This window comes from Lissotriton vulgaris, chromosome 12 (assembly GCF_964263255.1).
Source record: "Lissotriton vulgaris chromosome 12, aLisVul1.2, whole genome shotgun sequence".
Classification (NCBI taxonomy): Eukaryota; Metazoa; Chordata; class Amphibia; order Caudata; family Salamandridae; genus Lissotriton; species Lissotriton vulgaris.
The window spans coordinates 77179029-77195578 of record NC_141700.1 but is presented as its reverse complement, the minus strand read 5'-3'; the positions used below and the strand labels follow the sequence as shown (position 1 = coordinate 77195578).

The window sequence follows — 16550 nt, the reverse complement described above, 5'->3', positions numbered from 1 at the left end:
ACCTTTTTTTTTTTTACATTTCCAGTTCCACACTTTCCTCTTGTTTTTAGCTATCTGTCATGGGCCAGCCTTTTTCCCACTTTAGCCTCCCTTCTCTCCGTTCTTCCCTCTGACCCCACGCTCTTCCGCCCCTTTACCTCCTTCCTTCTCCGCATCTCTTTTTCAGTGCCTTCTGAGCAGAGCCTGTTCTTAGACTACTTTGTCGCTTCTCTCTCGTCTAGTATTATCCTACGCTTCCTCCTCTGCCCTTCCTTTACACCCCCACCCACCTCATTCTGAGATATGTGACTGAGCCAGCCCGCTCTTACTCCACACTTTGCTTGTCTTCCCTGCTCTCAGCTCTTTTCCACTTTTTTCATTCCTCCCTCTTACTTCTCGCTTGAAGTTCTTGATCCTCCGAGCAGGGCCCTCTGCTCCCCTACTTTGTCAGCTTTGTGGTTCTCTGGACCCTACAGTCATATACCCTGGCTTAATGTAACAAGGACTGACTCAGGCTTCTCCTCTGTCGATCCTGGGTCGATCTTTTGGGCTCTCCACCTTATACTCCTGGATGGACTGCGGCGCGGACTGAGGTCCTCCTCTGTCGCTCATAAGCATTCCGTAAGAGTGTGACTCCCATGCAGGTCTGGTTTCCGGGGTCCAGTGCCTGCCTCTGGGTCACTCATCTGCCACCCAGAGTGAACTCTGCATAGCATTGACCCAGGCATGCCTGTGGGTCACATACCTACCACTCCAGTGCAGGGGACTCTCCGCTGCGGCTCCTGGGAGGACACTATACATCGTTCTCCAGACTGTTGGCCGTGACCCCTTGGTGCGTCACAAGCCACTTTTTGGTGGGATGCAAAAGTCCTGGTATATGTAATCAGACTTTTTATAATAAATGTAACAAAAAATCTATTAAAAAATAGTCCCACCTTATGTCCATTAAAGCTAGGTGAGTACCGACATTTTGTTGTTTGTAGTTCTAGAAAGTTAGAGAAGCACTTATTATAGACCTCTTCAATGAGGCATAACAATTAACGAACTATGCCGGACACTGATACCTCAGCTAGGCTCAGAGCTGCAGTGACCCTTCAGGATAAGAGGGCCTTTCAGGTTAGTCAAGTACAACATGAACAAACTTCAGACATTGGCCACGGTAGATTAAACACACTTCCAACCAAGCACTACCGCTAAGCGTAAGCCTTCTACTCAACCACTACTGTGCTTTCGATGCCTTTTCAGAGATAGGAAGCACTATATAAATGCAATTACCATACGGTAAGAACCTACGACTGGGAGCAAGCTGGACTGCTTGCGTGTGCACACTACAACAGTGTGTGGCGTGGTAGTTCTTATAACCAGGAGCTCACGGTGTCGGCCTATGCTGGACACAGGCGTTTTGCACTTGTATAGTGGCCCAGTTCACGCATTACCAGCCTAGTGGTAAAGGGCTTCTAGGCACATTTCTTGCTTCCACAGAAGCGCCTCTTTCTCCATCATCAGGTTGTGAAGTAAGAAAATATTTAGAACTATCTATCCTTGCTTGCTGGTGTGTGTGGAGCCTCCCTTTCTCTTAGTTGTGTCCTAGCCATGCAACATTTGACCCGACGGCCCACAGCTGTTCCAATCCCTTCCCAAGCCAAACGCAGGGTGAGTTAGGGAGTGTTGCACTAAAGGTCTGACTTCCAGACCTCTTGTAAAGGAAACAGCAGAATTAAGGGCATTTTCAGTCGAGTCCAAACTGGAGGATTTCATAACACAAGACATTTGCAACCTATTAAAATGAGAACACTTTCCCGCCCTCGTTTCTGCGAACTCTTAATTCTGTTTATTTTCCACTCGGATGACTGTCAAATAATATTTTCATCTTGGAAGTAGCAAAAGTGAAACTCGGCAACTGGTAAGCTGCCATGTTCCTCAATAAAAAAACAAACACACATGCAGGAGGCATTTTCATGCTGTGGCTTCAATTCAGGGTTCCAATAAGTTACTTTGTTCTGTGCAATAATTGTTTTTATGTGGCCATTGTTTGAGGAGGAGTTTATTATATGCTTAGTGGTGGGAGTTATTTCAAGCAAACGATAGTTCAGGTGCCAGCACTTACATTTGATTGGATAGGCCAGTGCTTGTTTGTTCATCACGTGAACCATGCAGGAGACCATGGTCCTATATTAGGCAAAGTGCTGACCAGTCAAAAAGCTCTATCGACCCTCCCAATACACCAAGTTCACCTTAGAAACACTCTGATGAAATGTGTTTCATGGGCGGAACATTCTATCATAGCGCTATACCTTTCTAGGCACGCCTGCCTAGAAAACCAACTGCAGAGGGTGGCCACTACACGTCCCGACATCCTGGCCAAACTGTACCAATACAGTAAGTTAAGTCACCCCCAATATTCCTACGTTTAGTGATTCCAGGGAAAATTAAAGTCTAGAATTGTTAATTTACTACTGATAACAGTAAGGAGATCTGTACATTGCACTCAATAGTATTGTATTATATTGCGTCTAGTGGGACCTCTTCCCTCTAGGTCATTACAGACACTGTTTCCCACCCTGGACTTTTGTGTGATGGCCTGGTGCATTCTGGGTGCTGTAGTCTTCCTTTGCGTCCAGTAACACATATGAAATCAGTAATTTGGAGTTGAGAAGTTCAGTACTGAAGAAGTGTACGTCACAACCAGGGGTTAGTTGGTTACCCAAATTACACTGTGGAATTGATACAGCGCTTTGTATCACCGTCAAGGCTCGGAAGAGCTTTGTGGATGGCCATGTGTGACACTTCTACCCCTTTGGTTGCACATGGTTTGTTCACATGGGTCAATGATACTCAAAGTACGGCCCGGGGGCCACTTGCGGCCCTCTTGACCTTTACATGTGCCCCCCTGGTGAACAGCGGTACAAAAGTGGGTGGTGATGGACGGAGCATCTGAACCAATCAAACACTCACACCCAGTCAACAGATCTGGGTTTAATCCATCACCGTTCTTTAGCCCACTCTGCCACCCCAGTTCAGACACGGCCATATGCAAATCAGTCTGACCCTGTGCCTCATGGGAACAGTCCAGCCCGAACTGCCAAGCCATGCCTTCCCTGGACCGGAAACAAGCTTCCTAGGACCTTTTTCTGGCATTACAGCCGTCTTCAGCCAGGCTAGCTTGAATCCAGTGGCAAAGTGAGCAAGGGACTCACGTCTGAGCATACCCTGCCAACTTATGGCGAACAAAGCGGTAGAAAAGGGGGTGGTGATGGACGGAGCATCTGAACCAATCAAACATTCACACCCAATCAACAGATCTGGGTTTAATCCATCACCACAGATCGTACTTTGTGGTCCCATGCAAATGTTTGCGAGTACCCATGACATGGGTTATGTTGAGTCCTGTTGTTGAAGCATTGGGTGTCGTGTGTAAGGTGCCCTACCACTGTATAGCGGCGCACAAGGAGCTGCACAGCAGTAGCGTATCGAAACTTGAGGGGGACCCCCTGCAAAGTACACGGATGGGCCCCCCACGCTCGGACCCAGTCAGGAGCTCTCAGGCCAGGGGCGCGCAACCCATGCACAGTGCCAGAGGGGCCCCCTGGAGCTTGGGCCCACCCATACCGTAGGGATTGCGGCAGCTAATGTCAACGCCACTACTGCACTGAAACATGAAGTGATGCGGAAACAATGGCCGCGTGAGTCATGCGTGCAAAGAAGTATGTCACAAGCAGTGCCTAGCTTGTGCGTGTAGAACTGGGCTTATTTTGCCGGCAAAGATAAAAAAGAGGAAAGAAAAATAAGAAAACAGCGACAAAGGTAGAAAGCAGAGATGAAGCACCAATTCATATACTTGTAAAAGAATAAGTGGCAAATGTTTTGCTCAGAAGCCCGAGGCAGGTGTCATCGCTGTGCCACACACAAGCCTGTGCAGTCTTGGTTTCACTCTTGACTCTCTCATCCCCAACCAGGCCCTCCCTGCCTCTTTATCCCACTTTTTTCCAGACCTCTTTGTCACTGTTTTTTTCGTCTTTCGCTTCGGGTTTTGTGTTTTTCTCTCTCTTGCCCTAGATCAAAATCACTTGAGGAAAAATAAGCGCCAGTCCCTAAAATAAGTACTGGCAGGCCCCACCGGCTCAAATCAAGCACTGGATATAGAGTGGGTTTGTTAAAGAGACAGGAAGTGTAGCTGGTGGAAGATGGAGAGATTGTATTGTATTGTATTGTAATTGCATTTATATAGCGCACATGATATAAAACCAAGACTGGGCTGCCTTGGTATTCGACCACAATGGAAAACTTTGGCCACCTCCAATTTTTTTGTATTTTGGTTTTTTTTCTAACGCTGAGCACCCGTACAGTTGCATAAAACCAAGAAAGAAGGATTTCTTTGAAAGCAAACAGCACAGGTCCAGGCAGTGCCTGGGCCAGCAGGACGCCCCGCATCCCGTGAGCTGAGAGCCCTCCTTTCAAGCCCCCGAGCCCCGCTGAAGGCCCGGCTACGGCCGCCTGACCGACACGCAGGCTTTGATCTGGTCCTGATGCGGCGAGCATCTGGACATAGCGGTGGCTGTGCTTTTTGAACTATTTCCTTCCACATGGCAGCAGCCCACATGCCAGAATGAATTTCCAGCTCCGAACAGTCTGTGGCTTCAAAAACAAAAAACTTGACTGCCATGGGAGAGCCACGGGGGGCCGGGGGCACACACAACAGGCCTCCCTCCCCCCCAGGCCTCACCACCTCGTGTGCAAGGACAAGCCCTGCATTGTTCATTGGGCTTCAGAGGGAGCTGGCACTGTTCAGCAGCCCTGTTACAACCCACACCAGGATGAAGCTTTAGGCACAAGGACTAAATGAAACGAAGTTTGAATCTCTAGGTGAATACCCCCCACCCCCAAGAAAAAAGCCTCGTGCTCAGGCACAGGGGCAGCCTTCACAACTTGTAGAGGTAAACTAGTGTCTCCTGCAGGTGGTACAGAAGAGGACGTATGACCCAGCCAATACCCCGTGCCAGGGTAAAACAAATGATGCCCCTTTGTGCGAAACTTGGTGGGAGCCCCCTCCCCCCCCCAAATTTCAGTTAGGAAGACCAGGACACCCCCCACAGAGCTGTGCATTTGCTGCACCCCTGCATTTTTAAGTCAAAGTTTAGCTAAGACCTTTTGATTTTACTTTACAATTATGTCTAATATACTTATAGGGGGTACCTGAAAATGGTCCCAGGGCCATAATTCTGACTTGCCTTGCAGAAGTCCTTCACTCAGCCAGCCTGTGTTTTATCTGGACCCAAATGTTCGAAGAAGTCATGTGACATCCTCATGTGTGCTCTTTATGGCATGTGTTACCCTCCCCCACACAGTCACATCCATTTTTGCACCATTCAGCACCAAGGTGTACTGTCCACACAACCTTAATTCCCCTGCCTGCCACCACCGCCTCCAGAATGTTTAGCAGCGGACCCAATGTGTTAGTTCTTTTAGGTAACAAGATTTCCAAGTATCAAAGTACAGACAAACCCAAAAGCAACCTTTCTCAACTTTTAACTGGGAACAGTAAGACACTTGTTGCTGCCTTTCCTGGTTCTTGTTTCCATTCCCTAAATACGCATTATTTACAACTAGTAGTTGCTTGAAGCACGATCCGAGTAGTGCTCACAGCAGCACTCCAGGATAAGATTAAAACACGGTTCTTTTTGCTTTTTAAAATTACATGTTTGATTTCAAGAAACAGACATAGTCGACGCGTTTCGGCTAACACCTTCCACTGGATTTATGTATAATGTGATATTTAACTCTTGTTCTTTTCTACACAATCTAACAGCTCTGGCCATTCTATTGTTATTGTATCTGAGGTAAATGTGCTATATTACATAGTCTGAAGCCTTACACCCCCGCCTTTGACTTAGGCCTTGACTCCTGTAAAAAGCTGCAAAAGAGATGCTTAGGAGGACACTTTTCCACCCCAGATAGAGCGCCAGGTGTCCGACAAGTACTGAACACCATACTCACCTTTACTATTGCTAGGATGTCACCGACCGCAGATCTTCAAATAGGTTGAAATCAGAGGGCTTTCTGCGGGTGATTGCCCTGCTTCCATCTTGTACATTTAGAGCAACTAACGTGAACACGCACTAGATATCCCAGAATCTCCTCCTGTTGCTTAAATAGCTATGGAAAGGTGTGTTTCCAGCTACTCGGAGTCATCACCTCCTAACCCTGTTCACAGTCAGCCTAGCCATGAGGTAATTCTCTTGCAGCAGAGACAATGCTATTACCTCAGGAGCTAGTCCCACCTTACACAACTCAGTGCCCAATAGGATGGTCAAGAAATCATATAACCAGCTGCCACACTGCTCAGTCTGCTAATCTCAGGTTCCTGGCTTCATGGGGGGCATTGCCTGCTGCATTGGTGAGATAAGCCTTTCCGAAGTTTTCGGAACTTCACAAACTCTTTCATAGTTGTACGTTCTTTACATTTTTAATATGATAACACAATAATTGATGTTACCAAGACACTACTTTTAAAGTCCAGATATTTCCTTCTACAAATTATTGTATCAGTTGTTAGTCCAATTGACTTAATGGAAGGAAACCAAGACAACAAGTCCCAAAATTCACCACTTTGATGGAAAAACGACACTGGACTGGAAATGGGATTCACCAATGAAATTAAGTCATCTGGTTACTTTCTATATTTAAGTGTTTTATAGGACATTTATTTGTCTTTTCACCTCTTTGAGAAGCTATAAGCATATGGAAATGCAAAAAATGATTGCTGCCAGAGTGGTTTAAGAATGTTTGGCAGACGCGTGATTGGTGGAAGTTGGGCTAGAAGGTTCCGGTGAGAAGGTAAGATAGGCTACACAGGTTGTCACAGTCCCTAAACTACTGACTTCCCAAAATTGCTTTTTAATAGGTGTCACTGAAGATTCTTACAATTTTTGAAATGTTAAATATGCAATTGTTTGAAACTATAAAGTAATACATAAAAACAATGAAAGACACCTACTCCCCTCCTACTTAGAGCAGCAGTCAAAATGATTAGGTCATGGGATGTATGCACATTAAATTTCATAAAGCTATTCTAAGAAAGTTATATCTTGAAAGGATTACACTTTGGTGTGGCTATTTTTCAAGAATGCTTACAAAAGTCATTCAAATGTTTAGGCTTGTATGGCTTTGCAATTTGTATATTCATTGTAAGAAGGTAAAATACGATGGATTCTTTCATTTTTGTAAGCCTGGTCCAAATTACTTAGGGAGAAGAATACAGTCTAATGCTAAAAAGTGTATGGCCAATGAATTACAGTTTTTATTATTCAATGAGGGTGTAAGATTTTTGGTGTGCACTGTACTGGACATGCGTCACAGTGTGCTCCAGTGAACTCATGATTTACAAAGATATGTTTCCACCGTACCACTAGGTAGACGAAAATCATGGAATTCCCAAAGTTCGCACTACGTGAATTTTGCTAAATTTATGATTATGTAATTTCATATTTAAAAAAGTCTTGTGGGATACCAGTAAACAACATGTTTCACTCAGAGTAGAATTTCATTAAATAGTTCACGAAAAAAATGCACAATTTCACACACACCCAGACTTTTCTGGATTTATAATGGATTAAAACCCACAACCAATAAACCTATTCCAGCCTTGCCTCTCCTCTTCCTTTTTCTTTTCACTATCACCATCATTCTATGCTGTCAGTTTTTTCATTGCACTTTGAAACAACCGAGAAGGTGACTCAGTGAGGTAAACACCCACTGCAGACATCTGTTGTGACAGCAAAGTCTAGGTAGGGTTTCAGTCTGGTAAAGTTTGCCTTTCACTTTTCCAAGATCGGAGAATGTAGTCCTTTTAGGGTAAACAGTAGCACCTCATAGTTGCAGCACTAAGAGTTTGCAAATACTGTGCTAATCAAGGCTAAACCAAAAAACGAAACAATAACATAGTAATAGGAAGCAAAACAGTCTCAAGTACCATAAAGTGGCCATGACTGTCCTGTACTCTTGCCCTACCGTTTTTGCTGAGTTATAATCTTCTGAAACTGTTTCTTATCTCCCTAGCACTTCTTATTTCAGTAAAATGCACTACCACTTACACTTTTCACCATAATGGTCTACACAAGAAGTTGTCATGAATACTGTCACATGCACACAGTTCTTACGCCAATAGATTGAAAAGAAAGGCATTAAAGGGGCATTCCTTACCTTGCGACTTGTGCGGCGGACTAGAGCGGTTCCGGAACCTGCCCGCTGCAGCCAGGGCAAAGACCCCTGCCAGAAGAAGACCCCGCACAGTTTCCATGGTGAAGGACCGCAGGCTCAAGGCAAGCAGTCTTGTACCAAGCCTGACTTTTTCGTCCCAACATAGTTCTTGCCCGACTCGTGTTGCCTCATTTCGCGAGTGGAGTGCGCAGCCACCCCGTAGCCATCCTCCGCCAGTCTGGGCACTTGTGGCCTTCACCCAGGAATGCCTGGCCGGTCGCTCCGTGTAACGCAATATCACAGATCTAATGGCTTCAGCATCTGCTAATCTGAATCAAGTGATCCTTGGACGTGACCCTCCTGCCAGGACAAGAAAATAAGAGTAGAACGTAAGGGAAAGTATTTCAAGAACATTGACAAGTCGCGGCACTTACCACAACTTACAGAGAGTTTAGTGGGGAGGGGATTATTTTACACTCATCTTATTTTGAGAGAGGAAACTTGTAACTTCAGGTCTGATCTAGTCTGATTGACAGATGGAATACTCCAAGCTCAGAGAGCACTGGTGGAAATCTACTGGTTTGCCTGATGTGAACCACTTTGAGTGGCGCTCACACCGGTCAGTATAACAGGAGGTAATAGTGAACAGTGGCTTTGCCCATGCAATTGAGGTCTTAGAATATGTCTCATTATAGAAAAGGCAGCTTCTAGCAAACTAACCAGTTGTAGACCAATTAGTAAAGGCCAGGGCACAAGACAGTGGCGGACTAGGTTATGGAGTCTCCCAACTATTGTTAGAGTGGGGGCTCCGTCAGGGCCGGACTGGGAACCAGAACCGGCCCTGGCAAAGTGCTCAGCCAGCCCCCCTCCCCCCCTCCGTGAGGAGAGGGGAGAGGGGAGAGGTGCGACCGCGCTCTGTGACAGGGCCGGTTTTCGGCCGTTTTTGAACAGGGCCGTTTTTGCAGCATAACGGCCCTGTAACAAAAACGGCCCCAGGGGGCTAAAACCGGCCACCAACCATGCGGCCCACCGGGGGATTGCCCGGTGCCCTCAAAGGCCAGTCCGGGCCTGGGCTCCGTCCACTTAGCCTGAGGCCAAGGAAGCCTTTAGATGTGTTTGTGCGTTCACCCCGTGGCCCACATTTCCTTTTCAGTGTATTGGATCACAAACTCTAATGCAGCCTTAGGGTGTGTTCATCCCACTGCAGCTTCCTTACTCTTAATCGGTTTGGCTGGACCAACGGGAGATTTCTTGGGGTTACTTACATGTACTTTATTACCTGTTCCCTGGTGCAATTGTAGGAAAGAAAGATCAAGTGGTTAACACCTTACAAATAAGCACTGGCACAGCTAATTGGTCACTCTCTAGCTCGGCGGAAAGGACATGGTGCTAATCCGATGCTTAAAATCTCTGCTAGAGAAACAGACATTTGAGGTGAGCGGACTCAGAGTGTTGTGGTGTTGTAGGGTGCCCCATATAAAGGAGCTGCAGTCCACTAGGAACTACCCAGAGTTCCCTGCTTCCTTTTTTAAATAATGTAATCGGCACTCTCAGTCTGAAAGGGTATTGCCTTGATATATGTATTAGTATGCACACAGTATCTCAGCTTTGCTGTAAGATAGGTCAATGCCTTTTACATTTGGGCTATTATGGTGGTGTAATGTAACTTCCCAACATGTCATATATGCTAATAGGATCCCACCAATAAATTCTGTTAGGACCTCTGCCCGGTATAACCCACAGGTACGTGGTGGGGGGGGGGGGGGGGGGGGGGTACCATTACTTCATGCCACCTCACCCGAAGGGGACCTTTGGACTAAGGACACTTATGTCGATTCCTGCACCATGAACAGGTGGCCTGGCTGCCTTCCACACACAGGCAGTAAGTGGACCTATGGGCACAGAGCCAGGTAGTGCAGCCAGGGCCACGCTGACTGGCTGGCTCTGTGCCACGGCACGCAAACCCTAAACTCCAAGGAGGACCAGAGGGTGGGGGCAGGGTACAATACTGCTACCTGTGTGAGCGAAAGGCAATTGGTTTAAAGCTAAAGAAAGACGAGAAGTTTACTCATTGCTGATCCCACGCATGGCTGTCCGTATGACTACATTAAAGACAGACTGGGAAGGGGATATCGGCATGGAGTTAAGGGAAGGGGACTGGACATATATAGTAGGTATCAAACACAAAGAAGGGGTGAGGGCTCCTAACTCTACCACCCCAGGCCCCCACAGAAATTCAAGTGAACACACAAGGGGGGTAGTAGGGTACACCCAAAAAAAAGGCAACCACAACGGAACGTAGACATGGGGAAATTCAATCATTGAAAAAAGTTGCCCTCACTCACATACCGAAGTATGTGACATTCTAACATCATTGGGCCTGCTTGCAATACGCCCTGGTGTAGCCACACCCCGGGCGGAGCATTAGGGAAGGGGAAAACAACAATAATCAAAGTCACTCGACAAGACAAACCATAAATACCAGACAACATGTAACATATACATGTTGTCTGGAATGTATGGTTTGTCTTGTCGAGTGACTTTGATTATTGTTGTTTTCCCCTTCCCTAATGCTCCGCCCGGGGTGTGGCTACACCAGGGCGTATTGCAAGCAGGCCCAATGATGTTAGAATGTCACATACTTCGGTATGTGAGTGAGGGCAACTTTTTTCAATGATTGAATTTTCCCATGTCTACGTTCCGTTGTGGTTGCCTTTTTTTTGGGTGTACCCTACTACCCCCCTTGTGTGTTCACATATATAGTAGGTAACAGCAGGAAATGTAATGCACGCCTGCAACTTAGACATTATAAATGTGTGCATAGGGATTACATCACTCCACAGGTGATACATAGACTAGATCCATCTATGCCGAAAACATTCTTCAAATGCAGAACAACAGAGGGAACCTATATTCACATGTTGTGGACACGTCCCTAGGTATACTAACCGACCCACAACTACAGCCAACGATGCAGATGTTTCTGCTGGGACTAGACATCCGTAATAAACACGCTAAATATGCACAAAAGGTGTTGGAATTAGGGCTCACCGTGGCAAAGAAGTGTCTAGCCCGGAGATGGATGACCAAAAGATTGCCCACACAGAAGCAACAGTTATGGGAATTCGGGAAGTGGGCACGGACGGAATGCGGGGTACGTCATTGGTCGGTTTACAACAGAGTGGAACAGCGATGAAAGGTGGAATGGGACTTAGTAGAAGTCAGACAACAACAGAAAATGGGAAGCGCTGAACCAAGAAAAGATGTAAAGGAACAGATGATTAATACTTTACAGATGTGTCTGTGGTGTTGATCTGCAGTTATATGATGTGAGGATAACATCTGTGCGGCCTAAGTAATCCAAAGGTTATGTATGGACTTATATTCATATCTTTATGGTGTGACTCACATCTCTCGCCTTGTTTTGATGGGGGTAAGGAGAGGGGGATGGGACAAGTAACTGAACTGTAATGTTATCTTGTTCCTAAAATCAATCAATACATTTTTTTTTAAAGAGAAAGCCAATGAATATGTAATTGGTTAAAGAATAAAGAGGGGGGATGAATTCTATTTCAAAACTGTTGACTAGACTATCATGGCATTACAAATTGAAAATCAGTTACAAATCCCTGGGCTACAGTTACTGTTCTGGAACACCAAAGTATCGAAAACATTGAGATCCTTGTTTTCTGGTTAGATCTCACCCCACAGCTGAGCTGGAAGGGAGCTTTAGTGTATCGTCCCCCAAGCCCTATTGGGAATTTCTCAACTAAGCTGGTGGAACTTCTAGCGCCGCATTTTATATCTATTAGAAACTTCCTCCTACTTGGAGATTTTAATGTACACAGTGAGTGTGCAGACAACGCGGAAGCAGTGGCTATCCTTGCCGACCTCGCAGCTTTAGATATAACCAAGATCAACGATGGTCCACTCAAAGCCAGCCGCACCTTGGATATCATTCTCACAAATTCATCCCGCATTACTTTTGCATCTCACCAACCAGTTAGCTGGTCAGATCACACTTTGATTGATTTTAGGATTTGGGGACCTAGAGGCCAGGAAAAGGCGGGCCCTGATTCTAATTACTCATTCAGACAGTGGCATAAAATCACCCCTGAAGCTTTATCAGACGTCTTTCCTACGCCATGGGATGGGGAACATGAAAAGGTAGAGATGGCGTTAGCCCGCTTTAATGATCTAGCAAAAGTTGCAATTGGCCAACTTGCACCTCTGAAAACCTTTATGGGTAAGTCAAGACCTGTCTTCAAAGAAGAGAGTTTCCCAGATAAACCAGAAAGGACTGGGTATCAACGTAATAACAAAAAACAAGATTCCTTTCTGTGTTGTACTGCAATTTAGTGACCAACTAGTCTACTAATAGTATGTTATATGACTGGCTGAACTGACAGGCTCTATAGGTACTAATTTTATACTCCACTTTAGAATAGTTTTGTTTCTCTCAGCTGTTTATTTTCACTTGGTTAAAATTCATATACAATTCACAGAAAAATTTGTATCATATCAAGCATAAAATCATTTATTTTGAGCGTTCCCTAATCTAATACAGCATTGCTCCTGTTCTTGTTATCGCTCAAAAACATAAATTCATAAAAATTTTTACAAATTACATAATAAAAAAACCAAACTTATCACATATATTCAATAAAAAACTCATGCACTATGTGTTGAGTCAAGTGGTCCTTATTGTCGACGCGTTTCGGTGCATGGGGATCTTTAGGGCACCTTCTTCAGGACAGACTTTTGGATACGAAAGTATTGGGCTTCTTTCTAAAATTTTGAATAAAAACAATTAGTATTTATTTTAATGCTGAGGGTTTTTGTTTTAGAACTATCTCTAGAGTGTTAGTCACTCCTAGTACCTTATATATCACTGTCTGATTATAATAACCATCTTACTTTAATAGCCAGTGTTATCCCGACAATCCAACTTCTTGTCTTTGAGGATTGGTCCACAACTACGTTACTATTTGAATAGTCTCTGTAACATAGGAGAGAATTCTATTATATTTTTTTCTATTCAAACAGCGGCTAGGTTGATTTTCTCATGTCACTTACTTAAAAACAGGAGAATCGCTGTTTAACGTGTCTTTTCCTTTTATTTGCGTCTTTGGAATTGCGCTTCAGCTAGGGGCAGAACGTTACTCAGAATCGTCCTTCCACTGAAAAAGGCGATATAAGGATTTCAATGTAGTTATATATTTTTTTCTATTCAAGCAGCGGCTAGGTTGATTTTCTCATGTCACTTACTTAAAAACAGGAGAATCGCTGTTTAACGTGTCTTTTCCTTTTATTTGCGTCTTTGGAATTGCGCTTCAGCTAGGGGCAGAACGTTACTCAGAATCGTCCTTCCACTGAAAAAGGCGATATAAGGATTTCAATGTAGTTATATATTTTTTTCTATTCAAGCAGCGGCTAGGTTGATTTTCTCATGTCACTTACTTAAAAACAGGAGAATCGCTGTTTAACGTGTCTTTTCCTTTTATTTGCGTCTTTGGAATTTGCGCTTCAGCTAGGGGTAGAACGTTACTCAGAATCGTCCTTCCGCTGAAAGAGGCGATATAAGGATTTCAATGTAATTATCCCTGTTTTGAAATGTTTTTTTAAAAAGTAGGTAGTTGATAACTCTATCTATTTACATACCTGGTCCATGTAATCCTTATGGTCCTGTGTGTGTTGTGTTACTTTCTCACAATATAGGATAACTGGGCGGCTTCCTCATCTGGCTATTCTTTATATCCCAGATACCTAATAATAAAACGTATTTACATCTGTTTTAACTTTCCAGTATCAGTATATTTATTCTGTTAATGTTATTCATACAGGGCTACAGTGTTTATTTAGATCATGATATTATATCCATTCCCACATCTTAGTCTCCTCCCATTATTTCGGGTTTGTAAGGCTAAATCTGTGAACACTGTGTTTATATTTGTATGTGAGTTACACCCACCATTTAGACCCCCGTATTTTAAGTTGAGCTAAATTACGCTGTTTCAATGGACCGCCATCATTATTGACGAGGGTTCTCTCTAGCTTAGATGTTTTAAGCCAAAACTACCCTGCACTGCTATCTAAGCCAGTCGTAACTGACTGCTTACCTTCAGAATACCGCTCGCGATCCTCGGACACGACCTCTCTCCCGTCGGATGGTGTTTGTAAGGAGTGTCGGGAGTGCGGTTTTTATAGTGATCACGGGTGTTAATCCATTTCAGCTGTGATGCGTTCTATTATGTGCACGGGCAAATATTGAACGGTATCACCCACACAAACTGTTTGTTGCGTGTGTAGTATCTTCAATTTGCTTTTTCTGTTTATTCCGTATTTGTGAAGTGCCTCCAATTATAGTTGTTGGGATTTTTGTGTTTGTAGTCTCTACTGGACGTTCCTCCATTTTAGTAGTTTTATATACATTTAGGGTTCCGCGAGTGTTTCTGACGCCATATTTGTAGTTTGTTTATCTTTGTCAAAACTACAAATCAAGACGCCGTTTTTTTTACTTCTCACTACTTCGTATCTCGATCCCGGTAACCTTACCCGATGTAGAAGTACTTTTATAGCTATTAGTATATCTACATTTTCGGAGGTTTGTAATTAACGATGACTTGCCGGGTGGCATATTCCTAACGTAATCATCAGTTCATGGTATTTTGTTCAAGACCTGTCCAAGCAGCTTGGTTTACTGCTGAATTACGCATAAAGAAAGAACACCGCAAAAATCTTGAAAGGCGATGGAGACGGTCCCACAATACTAGAGATAAAAAAAATGTCAGGGCTCGCCTCGCCCAATACCATAAAAACATCAAAATTGCCTGGAAGACTTTCATTGCTCTGCAGTTAACCCAGGCAGGGAGCGCCCGAAAAGTACTATACCAGATCCTTAAAACCTTTCCGAACCCTAAAGAGTATGGTCTGGAAGAACCACCCTCCCAAGCCTTTCGTGACACTATTGGGGAATACTTTGAGCAGAAAATAGAGGTTATCTATGATAAGATCCTTACAGCTGGTAACACGAAATATGTTACAACATATGAACACCTCCCTCATTTAAAGGGGACACCTTTGATGAGTTACCCCCCCCCCTGACTTGTGAAGAGGTGGAAAGTACATACTGTTAGATCAGCCTCCCCTCTAGATGTTGTACTAGCCAAAATTTCGGCGAGCCTCGCAAAACAACTGTCTGCTCCTATCCGCTCCCTTTGGAATGCATCATTAAAGGAAGGTTATTTACCTCCTAAATGGAAGGCAGCACAGGTCATCCCACTAAGCAAAAACACCAAGGCCTCCATAAAAGATCTATCAAATTTGCGACCTATATCCCTCCTACCACTCCTGATCAAAATGCTGGAAAAACATATCAACAAGCATTTATCAGCTCACTTCGAAGCGTCAGATTGCCTAGATGTGTCACAATCAGGCTTTAGGTCGAAATATAGTATGGAGACATCCATAGTGGCAGTCACGGACAATATGAGGCTAGCACTAGATAGAGGTCAATCCACTCTACTGGTGCTATTAGATCTCTCGGCGGTGTTCGACACTGTCAACCACCAAATTCTGCTCAGGAGATTAGCGGAATCTGGGATAAAAGGAGAGGCCCTGCAGGGGATTACCAGCTTCCTCTCTGGCCGCTCCCAGACAGTTAATCTGGGTCCTTATGGGTCTAAGTCCAAGAAGCTGTCTAAGGGAGTCCCACAGGGATCCGGTCTAAGCTCTACCTTATTTGACATCAATATAGCTCCCTTGGCCAATCATAGGAGGACATATGGATTTGTACCAATATCCTACGCGGATGACAGCCAGCTCACCTTCTCCTTTGATAAATACTCCACAACAGCCCAGACCAACTTCTCAACCGGCATGCTAGCAATATCTCAGTGGATGTGTACTAACGATCTCCAACTAAATGCCGGGAAATCCGAGATTATGCTTTTTGGAGAGACCACCCTGCTGTGGACACCAGAGTGATGGCCTGGGGAGCTGGGTGCCCCCCCCCCTCCCGCCTCAAAGGCATCAGTAAAGAATCTAGGGGTGCGTATTGAGCAGAGTTTAAACATGAAGGAGCAGGTGTTTCAAATGGTATCTTCATGCTTTCATGTATGAAATCTGCTGAGACAAGTATTTCCGTTTCTCCCAGACCATACACGGAAGACGCTCATCCAGACATTAGTCCTGAGTCATTTTGACTACTGCAATGCTTTACTGATATCGGCTAATGAGGCCCTGTTAGACCGATTGCAGGTAGTTCAAAACATAGCAGCGCGTTTGGTACTGAATGCCCCTTATAGATCTCCGTTGATCCCGCTATTGCGGCAGCTGCACTGGCTTCCGGTGCGCAAGCGAATAAAATTCAAGGT

The 16550-nt window shown here is 44.7% G+C and overlaps 1 protein-coding gene across 1 annotated transcript in view; it reads right to left on the bottom strand.

Moving 5' to 3' along the window:
* Positions 1 to 16550, bottom strand: part of ADAMTS10 (ADAM metallopeptidase with thrombospondin type 1 motif 10) — a 278682-nt gene that overhangs the window by 206567 nt on the left and 55565 nt on the right. Inside the window, exon 2 of the mRNA XM_086947210.1 lies at positions 8179 to 8535. Within this exon, the coding sequence (XP_086803336.1) occupies positions 8179 to 8275 (97 nt within the window). The 5' untranslated portion in view covers positions 8276 to 8535. The remainder of the gene's footprint in view (positions 1 to 8178; positions 8536 to 16550) is intronic.